At 41.7% G+C, this 13,025-nt stretch overlaps 1 protein-coding gene across 1 annotated transcript in view; it reads right to left on the minus strand.

Annotated features, from left to right (window-relative positions):
* Positions 1-10,046: 10,046 nt before the first annotated feature.
* The window catches only part of Ttc23l (tetratricopeptide repeat domain 23 like), a 56,307-nt gene continuing 53,328 nt past the window's right edge, over positions 10,047-13,025 (minus strand). Inside the window, exon 11 of the mRNA XM_021208721.1 lies at positions 10,047-10,648. Coding sequence (XP_021064380.1) covers positions 10,576-10,648 — 73 coding nt within the window. The 3' untranslated portion in view covers positions 10,047-10,575. The remainder of the gene's footprint in view (positions 10,649-13,025) is intronic.

A 13,025-nucleotide genomic window follows, 5' to 3' on the forward strand; every position in this document is an offset into this window, starting at 1 on the left:
CCCTCCCCTTCTCCCTCTCCTTCTCTCTTTGATTTTTCAAGACAGGGTTTCTTTGTGCAGCCCTGGCTGTCCTGGAACTCAGTAGACCAGGCTGGCCTCGAACTCAAGAGAGTCTCTGCCTCCCAAGTCCGAGGATTAAAGGCCTGCACGACCTGGCTCACGTGCATTACTTCACAGGTGACTTCACAAATGTTTTGAGTTGAGGCATTACCATGAAATTTGATCAGTGCTTTCTATGGTTTATTATTGTTGACTTGGTTTTAAGGGTTTGTTTGGTTTGTTTTGAGATAGGGACTCTACATAGCCTTAGCTGTTCTAGAATTTACTATGTAGACCAGGCTAGTCTCGAACTCACAGAGGTCCACCTGCCTCTGCCGCCTGCGTACTGGGATTAAAGGTGTATTGCCCTGGCCTTCCAGGAGCCATCTTAGATCTAATGCCCTGTACCATCAGGACTCTCGGAGGACTCTCAGGAGCCTGTGCTGTCTCTCTCTCCAGCCCACTTTTTCCTTCACAAGGTTGGCTTCCACATCCCCCACGCAACGAGCCATGTTTGTAATTTCCTGGGTAGTTTTTACTAAAATAGTTTTTTGGGGCAATAGATTTTTTTTCTTTGTCATTAACAAAACATAATACTAAAATCATATGATTAGCCTTGTCAGTAGGAAAAAATATAAGACTAAAATGAAATTTCTCTTTTCTATGCTAGGTGATAACAATATAAACAGTGGCTGATAGTTTGGGGCACAATATTTTGTCTGGGGAAAATAATGTCATTCTATTGCAAGATGCATTTAACATTCCTAAAATTATCTCTTCCAGTCATTATGACTCCTGTCCCCAAATAAAAGTACCCAAGACTACTAATGGTTGAAAACAATTTAGTGTTATCCACCAAAACCTGTGGGCACATTTAGAATGCCCCACCCTAAAATAGCGCACAGAGCAGCAGAGAAAGCTGGCTCAGAAATGAAGATGACTAAGGGCCAGCTTAGTAGTAATGACTGGAGTATCCCAGACAATCTCCATGTCCAGTGGCTACCAAGGAGAAGTTTATGAACCCCAGTGTGTGTTTTGAGAAGAAAATGAATAAATTTACTATTTGTGAAATATTTTCTGTTTCTGTGAACTCTAAGAACAACCCTAAAACATATGAAAGGTAATTAGTTGTCACCTGAAAAGAACTGCGGTTTTCCTTCATATTTAAGGAAGGCATTATTAAAACACTTAAAATTTATCTAACTGCTTTCTACAAAGTCTCCTGCCCCAACACACACAATACATAAAATTGGATACATATGATTTGGAGGTTTTGTTCATTACTGTTTTGTATACTAGAATAGTACCTAGGCATTCATTAATATGTGTTAAATGGGAGAATCTCTGCTTTGAGACCACGTTTTTAAACTCATTATGAATTTTTTGAAATTGAGTCTATTGATAGATTTAATTAAGAGTAGGGATTTGTACATTTAAAACTGTCTTTTTAGGTACATATGGTTGGCAGTTGTGGATTTCTAGATTTATGTTTAATTATATGGGCAGGTGTGTGCACTTGAGTGCTGCTGTCCACAGAGGGCTCTGGAGCTGATGTTGTGGTCCTGAGTTCAATTTCCAACAACCACAAAGTGTCTCACAACCATCTGGAATGGGGTCCGATGCCCTCTCTGGTGTGTCTGAAGAGAGCAAAAGTGTACTCACATACATAAAACAAATCTTTAAAAAAAAAAAAAAAAAAAGGATGTTTATTTATGCACCCCTTGATTTAGGGATTGCTTTTTTAACGAGATTACCTTTGTTTTACCTCCAGTGAGAGACCACTCAGAGGAGTCAGAGGAGTGCGTCCTCTGTCAGAGCTGGGGACACTTGGGGTCTGCTAAATTTATATCACATACAGACAATGGAAGAATGCAGGTTGAGGTTTTTAAGTTTTTAGCTTTGTGTTTTTGAAGTTTATATCATTTTCTTTTTGGAAAATTTTGCTTGCCAGAAATAGGTAAACAAACAGCCTTCCCCCCCCCCAGCCTTTTTAACCTTGTTAATTCCCCCATTTTATGTTTCTACCTATAATTTATTTAACTACTCAAAATAAAAGACTAAGTAGCCGGGTGTGGCGGCACACGCCTTTAATCCCAGCACTTGGGAGGCAGAGGCAGGCGGATTTCTGAGTTCGAGACTAGCCTGGTCTACAGAGTAAGTTCTAGGACAGCCAGGGCTACACAGAGAGAAGAAAAAAAAAAAAAAAAAGACTAATTTCTTAAATTACACATTTATAAATCACAGAATTTTGGATGTAAAGTATTCCTGTAAAATATGGCTGCAGTTACCTGAAGGGGTAGGCCGTGATACTCTCAATGGTTTGGAGTGGACTCTTTCAGAACTCGATGGAGAGCAGGGGTGGCTCAGTGGGTAAACGTGGTACCTGTGCAAGCCTGATGGGCTGTGTTCAGTCCTTAGGACTTGAGAGAAAGCTGGATGCAGTGGTGTGTCGCTGCTGTCCCAGCACTCTAGGACAAGATGGGAGGTGAACAGAATGAGCCCAGAGTTTGTGGTCCAGCTAGTCTGGGGTACACAGCACAACAAAAGAAAGACCTGCCTCAAAAAGGGGTGGAGGGATAGCCCAAACTCTTTAAAGTCTGCCGGCCTTCACACATGCATCGGCATTCAGTTTACTGCAGGTTTTTAAATGCACAGGCCCCTCCCCTTCCTACCTTCACATTTCCTGTTTCTTGTCACCTGAAATAAAAATCAGGGTACTGAGCACATGTTGTGCAAGTGCTGAGCCACTGAGCTTGATCCTCACCTTCCAGTGTTGCTTTTAAACACGTCAGGGTATATGCACTTCAGCACGTTCATCGATACCGCAGCAGACTTCGTCTCAGGGCATAGACAGTGCTGTAGTTAGGAACGATAGGAGTACTTGAATGTGCAAATCTGTTATGGATAGGATAATCTTTGTTTTGGTAATCTTTGAAATACGTTTTCCTTGTGAAATTAATAGCTTATTAATTAACATAGGGTAACTATAGATGTCGTTGGTAAAGCTAGAGAAATTCAGGATTGTAAACTGACTAAATTAACTCAGAGAAGTGCCTTATCCTTTCATGAAAAAGACAAGTTCTGTTAGGGTTGTGGCCTGTCCCTCTAGGGATGGTATAGAAGTTTGGTTCCTAAATCGTCTTCCTTCCTACTGTTACCGAAAGGTTTTGGTTGCTGTTATTATCTGAGAGGTCTGATTGCTGTTACTAACTAGGTTGGAACAGAATTGTCTGCTCGCTGATCAGGTGGAACTTTGATATGAAGGAGTGGGTTGATGGCTCACACCATAAGTACCACTGAGCTGATGGACAGGCTGCAGAATCTTTACTGAAACTGCTTAAACGTCGTCCTATGACACAGTCTGATTTGGGCTTGGGTTTCTTCTAACTCGATACGGAGATCATAAGAGAAATAGCTTAACCTCATACACTCCAAAACGCCAGTGTCTATTAACTAATTCAAAAGAGTAGTGTAGTTCAGGCCCGTTAGCAACTGTATGCATTTGTCTACAGCCACACCACCCCCAAACATACACAGTTTAGTCTGGTCTCAGAGTTAGCCCTGGTTAGCACTTGGATGGGGAAAACATCAAGAGTTTGATTGTGTGATCCCACTTGCTGGCTCCCAGCTGATTGAATTTAGAAAGCAGCTTGGTACTCACCTAGTTTTCCAAAGAGAGTGCAATTTCAAAATCAGGTTACGTTATACTCAGCATTTCTGCTGTTTCTTTGAGTTCACAAAGCAGTAAGATTTTAAGTTGGTGAAACTACCCTTACCTGTAAACATAGTTACCACAGTGGTCTGTGTCTCTAACACTCCCAAAACCCATAAATCACTCTGTGGAAGTGGAGGCAACTCTTCCGCCACTACTTGAGTCAATCAGAACTTCTGGATGCGAGCAGAAGTTCCATCTCCAGGTGGGACTAAAGTTAACCGTGACAAGCCGAGTAACCAGTAAACAATCAAGGACAAAAAAAAAAAAAAAAGCAGAGTCAGGGCTGCACCTGGGGACTTTGATTCTGACTCTCAGACTAAAGCATTCTGGGGAAAAGATGGCCACAGCCCAGAGAAAACCGACCAGTCTGTGGGCTAGCCTTGAGATGAAATGGTACATTTGTGCTCTGACCACAGCCAAACACTGCTCATCACTTCCTATCACTTGGGGATTGTATAATTGCTGGATTTTACAGGCTGAACAAGTTACTGCTTGAATAAAGAACCAAAATGTGGGGCTGGTGAGATGGCTCAGCGGGTAAGAGCACCGACTGCTCTTCCAAAGGTCCTGAGTTCAAATCCCAGCAACCATATGGTGGCTCACAACCATCCATAACAAGATCTGATGCCTTCTTCTGGAGTGTCTGAAGTCAGCTACAGTGTACATACATATAATAAATAAATAAATCTTTAAAAAAAAAAAGAACCAAAATGTTCTGTAAGTACTAAGTGAAAGGGTAGTTTGTAACGAGACACTGAGTTTCCCAAAGACAAAGTCTTAGGGTTCCATTAAGTCAATTCAGGTAGCAAGCTGAAGGGGTTTTGTTTTGTTTTGTTTAAGTTGTCTAAACTAATATGAAATTTCTCTCTTGCCTTTTTTGCATACATGAAAAAGAACCTGAATTTTGTTGCAGCAGCGATACTCCAGGCTAAGCTGGCCCATCAGCTTTTACTCTCAGGAGACTATCCAGTCTCCGCCTCTCATGTCTCCCTAGGAGTGCTGGGATTACAGATGCATGCCACCACATGCAGCCTTTCATTTTACATGGCTTCAGTGCGCGAGTTTAGGTATTTATGCTTACACAGCTACCCCTTGAGCCATCTTCCCAGCCCTCCCCTTTCTAAAGGTTTTAAAAAATCTTTAGATTGGTGGAGGCAGCGTGAAAGGAAGTCCCATCTATAATCCAGGAATAAAACTACCAGGCTAACCTTAAACAAATCCCTTAATCTCTTTTCTCCTATCCACAGGTCATTTATAAAATAAGGTCCTTACTGATTCTAACATACAATCAGGTCAGGGCAGATGTCGCGGGACACTCAAACGTTACTCATAAAGCAGTTTCAGTAGCCGTAAACAGGCTGTGACTAAAACCACTTCCAGTCTAGTAGGATGTCCCTTGATAAACTGCTCAGTGAGGCACTGAGACTGTGGTGCAGTTCTCCAGGCCTCCCTCAGCACATGGTTGTGTCCAACCCACAGTAGCTAGAAGAAGAAAGTCAAGACTTAACTGAGCTACAATTAAAAAGGAGCAGTGGGAGGCGATAGAGACCCAGCGACATGGACTACTGCCGAAAGAAAGCATCACGAAAGGATTTCCTCACCAGGTTATCTTGTTAGAAACCAAGATGCTGGTTTCTAAGAGCTCTTACATATCCTACCCGCAAGGCTGTGAAATGGAAGTCTCTCCTCAAGAATCATTAGAATCCTTAGCTTAAAACAAAACAAACAAAACAAAAATCGCTTCCACTTTGGCTGTGTTGCTGCGTCCATGCTGATAAACATACTGTGTGCTCTCGAATTTTGGTTAGCAACAAGGTTGTCTTTATTGTTGTCTATCTTATGTAGTGTTTCCAGTCCCTGATAACACTCTCCATGATCTAGAAAGGAAGAAAAAGGATTTTTATCACTCACTGCCTTATTATCAGTGCTTTTTTTGTTTTTGTTTTTCAAGACAGGATTTCTCTGTATAGCCCTGGCTATCCTGGAACTTACTTTGTAGCCCAGGCTGGCCTCGAACTCAGGAATCTGCCTGCCTCTGCCTCCCAAGGGCTGGGATTAAAGGCATGCACCACCACGCCTGGCTCGCCTTATCAGTGCTGAAAGACTGTGCTCATTCTGAGGCTAGGGCTTCATGTTACCATATCTAACCATGTTGAATGAGTGTTTAAACAAATTCAAAATAGGACTAGAGTGTTGGATTTGGCCCAAAAGACCAAAGCTCTTCCCTGGACTTAAATGACAAACCGAGTATCATAACTACCTGGGTTGCATTTAACCTTCAGCTTCAGAGGAAAAACCTATCTAATATATCCAAAGTACTTCGGAATTTTCAAATAATTTTTGATGAACACAGAGATTCAAACCCCAAGCTGTAAGAGGACCCGCCTTGCCTGGTTCTTCCTATTAAGGCTTCTATGCTCCCATTCCTTATACTGGAAGAGCTGAACTGCTATTAGGATTGTAGGCCAAAATACTCATCCACAAAGGTTCTATAAAGAGTGCTTTTCAGACACAGTGCCTTCAGTCTAAAGCAGGGTGATTTCATAGCCCTTAGAGGGATGGAGTAACTATCTCACAGAAAACTGATACACAGTTTACAAGGAACTTGGGGTTTTAAATGTATACTTTCACTTAAGACTGTTTCGTGCTCTGACTACTCCCGGGCTACATAAGATACAGGAAGTTACCTGTGGCTTTAGTTACCTCATCAGTAACAAGAGATATTGTTAGCACAGGAAACAGGCACAGATTCAGTGCCACTCAGGGGTCCCACTAAATCAGAGGTGGGCAAAGATCTGAGGTCTGTGACTGCTAGGAGAGTGAGTCAGCCAGCTGCCACATGGTGGCAGGGTTCCCCTGTCCAAAATCCTATGTTGTCAAGAACACTGATTTGCACCAAGTATAGTCAGTCTCTTCTTTGTGTTTAAGTGTTTATTTCTAACTGTGTTTCCTTTTCTGTTTACAAGGGTTCTAGATCCCATATGAAATGTCAACCAATAAAATGTTTTCCCCATGAGATTAGTGTTAGCTTTCCCAAGCAGCCAACCCCTGCCTCCATTTGCTTCGAGCATCAATGCTCTAACAAAAGATCATGAAATCACAATAATAAAAATGGCTGACAATCTAGTACACGGTTACTGTGGGTGAATGCTTTGTAAGCGCTCCATTTGTTTCTCACAGGGATCCTGACACAAGGATGGTACTCATCTTTATTTTATAGATGAGGGAAATGGGGTTAGATCTAGAAAGTATTAGTGGTCCAGGGCTCCATGTTCCCAGAGCTACACTGAAACTATAGCCCACTGTGTTGCCAACGGTGACATCAACGCTTAAGTGTTTTGCCTGTCACACCTCCCAAGTAGCTGAGACCATAGGCAGATGCCTCCATGTTTAGCATTTGAGCTGCTACTCTTAACTACGGTGAATCATAAGGAACAATTAGGTCACGGGGACATGTTCAAGTCAACTTTCTATGATCAGGTAAATGGTTGATTGTTGACATAATTGTTATCCTAAGATTGCATCATGCCTTAAAGAAGAACCCAAATTCTTTACCAAACTACAGAAGGATTCTTGAACCCTCAGATCGAGCATGTCCTACACCCTTTGATTTGAACAACTGACTGTTGCAAAAAGAATTTAGGTTCATAGAAATATAATAGCATTAAAAAATTATTAATTTGCTCAACAGATGGAAGGAGCAGATCTAGTGAATTCCCAGTCCTGTGGGTTATAGCACCCGCATCACCTTGTTGGCTGCTCCTTGCTTTTTTTCCTAAGCTGATTTCAACCACAACTTTTTCCCCCTCCAGGTAGACTGTGCATCTCTCGGCAGTCACCATTCCCTACTGGAAATGGGAGCAAGAGCTGTGCAATTGCTAAGTACTTACCATTTATCCCCGGCATCGCCCTCCTTCACTCCATTCTGTCTCTGCATGCACTTTTCTTCTTTCCTGGAGTGGCTACTTTTTTCCATCTGGATAAACTTGCCCTTTGGGAAACAACTCAATGGTCACACCATGGAGGCTTTTCCAGTTCCTATAGCTACTATCTCATTTTTATTCTCATCGCACAGTGGGCTCTAATCTGGAACACACACTCTATTTTATTGTTTCTTTGAGCTCCTTCTTGCACCAAGGGCTGCCCCCTTACCATGAATGATTATTTATTTACGATGGTTATCTTTTTTTTTTTTTAAAGATTTATTTATTTATTTATTATATGTAAGTACACTTTAGCTGTCTTCAGACACTCCAGAAGAGGGCATCAGATTTTTGTTACAGATGGTTGTGAGCCACCATGTGGTTGCTGGGATTTGAACTCAGGACCTTTGGAAGAGCAGTCGGTGCTCTTAACCGCTGAGCCATCTCACCAACCCACGATGGTTATCTCTGATATCCAGTGAATGTGTTTTATTTATAGTGCTTATCTGTGACATCTATTGCTGTACTGGTTATTTAGGAGGGTCTTATCAGCTGTTGAAAGCATGAATAAGACAAGTAGACTCTTGATACAGGTCTCTCCAGAGGTAACTGCCCCGGGGCCCATTTCTACCTCTCTCAGCCTCCCAGCCCAGGAGTAGCTGCTCTGTTGTGTTTCTGTGACCAAGAGGCCTTAAGGAAGGACTCAGTGCAGGTAGTAGACATGAGCTATGAAACAGAATATAAAGGTGATGGTTTCTCTGGTTCTAATTATGTCATAGATTTTTTTTTTCCTTTCTGGGTGGTGAACAAGTCCACTAAAAGACATTTGCTAAAGAGTAAAATCCAATGTGAAGCTCCACAGCTGCTGTTCTAACTCTATAGACGATTATTAAGATGTGTTGTTTTGGGGTTTGTTGTATAGTGTTGTTTTGTTTCATTTTGCTTTTTTCCTTACAAGGTTCCTTTTTATAATAAAGTTGTTGTTGTTGTTATTGTTGTTGTTATTGTTTTTAAAGATGTGTGGGCCCTAACAGGTCAATGGACTTTGTGGTTTCTGGTTTTGTTCTCTTTTTGTAGATTTTTCTTTTTTGAGACAGGGTTTCTCTGTATAGCCCGGACTGTCCGGGAACTCACTTTGTAGACCAGGCTGGCCTCAAATTCAGAAATCGGCCATCACTGGGAAGAGAGGCCCCTTGGTCTTGTAANCTTTATATGACCCAGCACAAGGGAACGCCTGGGCCAAGTAGTGGGAGTGGGTGGGTAGGGGAGCAGGGGTGGAGGGGGTATAAGGAACTTTCGGGATAGCATTTGAAATGTAAATAAAGAAAATAATAATAAAAAAATTAAAAAAAAAAAAAAAAAGAAATCCACCTGCCTCTGCTGGGATTAAAGGCGTGCACCACCACGCCCGGCTCGTAAATATTCTTTACCCCCTGTATTGGCATCTGTAGCTTTAAAAATCCATCCATCAAAAAAGCTCTATCAATACAACTTCTCAGTTTGCAATTGTCCCAGAGAGATTTGCTGTGATGAAAATGAAGTGGGTGCTCCATGCTTTCCCACTTACTACCAATAAGTCTGGCTTCACAGATACAGCCAGTATCTATCAGTCTCCCGTGGCCTAGCACACGCTGGTGTGAACTGCTTAAATACTCTCACTTTGCATTGCTTGTATAGCACAGATACTGTTTGACTCCTCACTAAAGAAAGCTGAAATGTGGGGTAACGTGTACATGGAAAGTGTTGGAACAAGATTTAAACAACTTTATAACACTATGTTTAGTATGTCCTCTACATTATTCTAGTTAGGACTCTCTTGTAATGGGGACGAGGCATTTTGCAAGGTAATGGTGACCTTCTGATTATGGAACATGTCTAGTCAGGTGTTGGCCCCAAACATTAATCTCAAAAAGTTGCTCTACTAATGGAGTTCATGCTAATGTTAGTAAATGGCGATGTCCTATTTGCCAGTAAAATGGCTTCTTCATCGCCATTCTCTCCACATCTGGAATCTTTGTCAGTCTTCGTCATCATCTCCAATCATACAGTCACCGGGCCAGATGGCTTTCCAAGCCAGCTTACTCACATTAACACATTGACTTACAACAGCCCTATGAGCTGGGCATTCTATGTCTATCCCTAGTTCATGGAAGAGTTGTCCCAGACCATATGCTAATACATAATAGAGCCAGGTTGTTCCACAGCCACTGGCTGAATCCCACTGCTACACTGAATTATCTCTTAACACTGACACTTGAGCCACATACTTTAAATTGATTTTTCCATCATCACAAATAAGATGCATGTTATAAATTTTAAAATAAAATAACAGTAATATATAGCACAAAATGTCCACACACAGATGACCCAGAGATAATACTATTATCTTTAGTAATCACATATTTTTAAAAACCAACATGGATTTTTTTTCTTTCTCCTTCCAATATATCTGAGGTATTCTCTGTGATGGTTTTGAATGACCATGTTGTAACATACAGCACTCTTTCTTCTGGTTGGCATTTGAGTTTGTCTACCTTTTTTTTCTTATTAGAAACAAATTGTTAAGGAAGGTGAAGATAGACATGCACATAATTTGTGTACAGATCTCAAAGGATGGATTTTGAATCATATTTCAGAGTCATGGGACACACACATTTACACGTTTTACCTTTTCACCCTCAAAATACCAACAAAAGGTAGTATAACAACCAATTCTTATCAACAAAATATGAAGAGGGCGGACTCTGCAACCTTTTTTGCAGAACTGGGCTTGTAGTTATAGTCTCCATTATCACAAATACTAGGCTAACTCTTGGATTTGCTAAAGCTGCATGAGACTGGAAATTGTCTGCTCACTAGCTGTTTACAGTCCCTTAATGTTTCATTGCAATAGGGTAATTACTGTTTTCTGGAAACTTTCTCCTCCGCTGGCTTCTTTTTTGTTTTTTCTAAGGTCTCTTTGAGTCTCCATCTAATAATACAATGATAATGCTTGTTGTTGCTAATATTACTGTTGGTACTACTACTATTAACTACTACTACTACTATTACTACTACTATTAACTACTACTACTATTACTACTACTATTAACTACTACTACTATTACTACTATTGCTAACTACTACTCCTACTATTAACTACTACTACTGTATTAACTACTACTACTACTACTAACTACTACTGTTACTACTATTAACTACTACCACTACCACTACCACTACTACTACTACTACTGTTACTACTACTGTTACTACTATTAATTACTACCATTACCACTACTACTACTAACTACTGCTGCTGGTACAACTAACCACCACTACCACCACCACCACTAGTACGGTTCATGGAAGCTGTGTTTCTGGCATATGTTAGATAGAGTGTTGTTATTATTGTTTAGAGATAGAGTAAGCTGGGAGTTCTCACTACATTTGTGCCCCAGTACTCAGCTACTAAATCAGGCTATAATCTCTCCCAAATAAGCATGAAAGGTCTCCAAAACTCTTCCCAAGCCTCGTTGTTTCACATACACACATTCTGTAGATTGTTTTATCCCTCTCAGAGGCTTCGGAAGGACTATTTCTCCTGAGTCCTTGCTCCAAACAGCCAACAGCTTACTAGACATTGCCAAACGGGTATCCAGGGAGTAGTACCTCAAACACAGGGCAACGTGGAAGTCATTATCGCCCTAAGTCCTATGTATTCTCCAGGATGGTCTCCTCTGCCAGCACTGCCCATGACATATTCATCTCATTCTCAGGCCGGGGACTTCAAAGCCAACTTGAGTCTTGCCCCACGGCACACTTCACATCTAATTGCTTTCAACACAGATGGCAGAATGCTTCCCAGTATATCGTCTATCCATTCCTTTCTTATAGCTGAGGTACCTAGGGGTCTCAGCATCCCTCTCCGAGGCTACTGGTTCTGCCTGCCAAGTGTGTTCCTTACTTCTCCCTACTTGTCTTTCACATCCATTGCTATCGAAGTTCATGTCTGAAAGCTGATAACTGTTATCACATCCTGTTCAAAATCCTTCCATACCTGCCTTCTGTATAAGTCTGAACACGTAGTATAGTGTATGAAAGCCCCATGGAACGGTCCAAATATTTCACCTCAAGTTTATCCACAGCTTGCTATTATCCATGAACCTTAAAGTATAACAACTCACGACCGTAGTTTCCCCTCAACAGTGCTTTCCTGAGGAACACCCACTCTGGCTTCTTTTCTATCTGCGGTTTCAGTCATCTATCTTATGTTTGAAGACCCTCTAACCTTCCTGCATTCCGTTTACACTCACAGTTTGGGCTTCACAACTTATTCCCTATCATTTTTTATTTATAATTCTATTAAACACATACTACAGAATAATTTCAATCTGGTTATGTGTATGTTTTCTCTGAAAGGAAACTCTCTTAGACACATTGAGTACTTTTCGTCCTTGGGAGCTTGATTTATAAATGATTAAACTGAAGTGCATCTGTGACTCAGGTAGAAACTTAACAACTTCCAAGTTTATTACAAATCTGAAGTTCTCTCTGCTTTTTCTAAACATTGAAATCGTATGCAATGCCTTCGCAACTGCTGTCTTGCTCTGGAATTAACTCCTGCCCCAAGCAGCCCATTCTGCTCTGACTTCTTCGCAGAGCCTCCATAAGACAAGACTTCAGGCTGCTGGCTGTGGCAGTCCAGTGAGGATTTCACTGGGTTCCTGAAGGAGGTGACACAAAGCACACAAGAGCACACTGGGACACGAGCAGGGTCCCAGGACATCTGGGACTGATTGTTCCAGTGAGATGCTGAAGCCGACAGAGCAACTCCTGCCCTGCGTTTGGCCATCTGGGCTTTGGCACCTACCCCATGGCTTTACTCAGCAATTCTTGGGAAATAAGATACGGGCTTGTTTCACAGAAAGAAAAACCTTTATTGACGCAACATCTACTACAGCAGAGGACTTCAAAAGACTCTTCTTTTCCCCTTATATGGGCTCTAGCAAGGTCTAGATCTCATTGTCTTAGCAGAAAGAGAGCAATTAGAGACTTAACAGTAAAATCCCAGCAGCCTTGCCTCTTCCTGGGCAAATTAACGCTAGAAACTCAGTTTTCAGTGTCTCCACGTGTAAAGTGGGTTCTGGAGAGTAGCCTGCTGAAGAGGCCTCTCCATATGCAGAGGGAAACCCTTCAAAGCCAGATTCTTTACAGAGTGAAAGGGACTGGGCACCTGAAATCTGATCAACTCAAGTTCAAGCAAAGAAACTGAGACTGCCTGGTGTCTGCACTGGCCTTCCACGGATGTCCCCTAGTAAAGAAACTTAGACTGCCTGGTGTCTGCACTGGCCTTCCACGGATGTCCC

The sequence above is a fragment of the Mus pahari genome, chromosome 11 (genome assembly GCF_900095145.1).
Source record: "Mus pahari chromosome 11, PAHARI_EIJ_v1.1, whole genome shotgun sequence".
Taxonomy (NCBI): domain Eukaryota; kingdom Metazoa; phylum Chordata; class Mammalia; order Rodentia; family Muridae; genus Mus; species Mus pahari.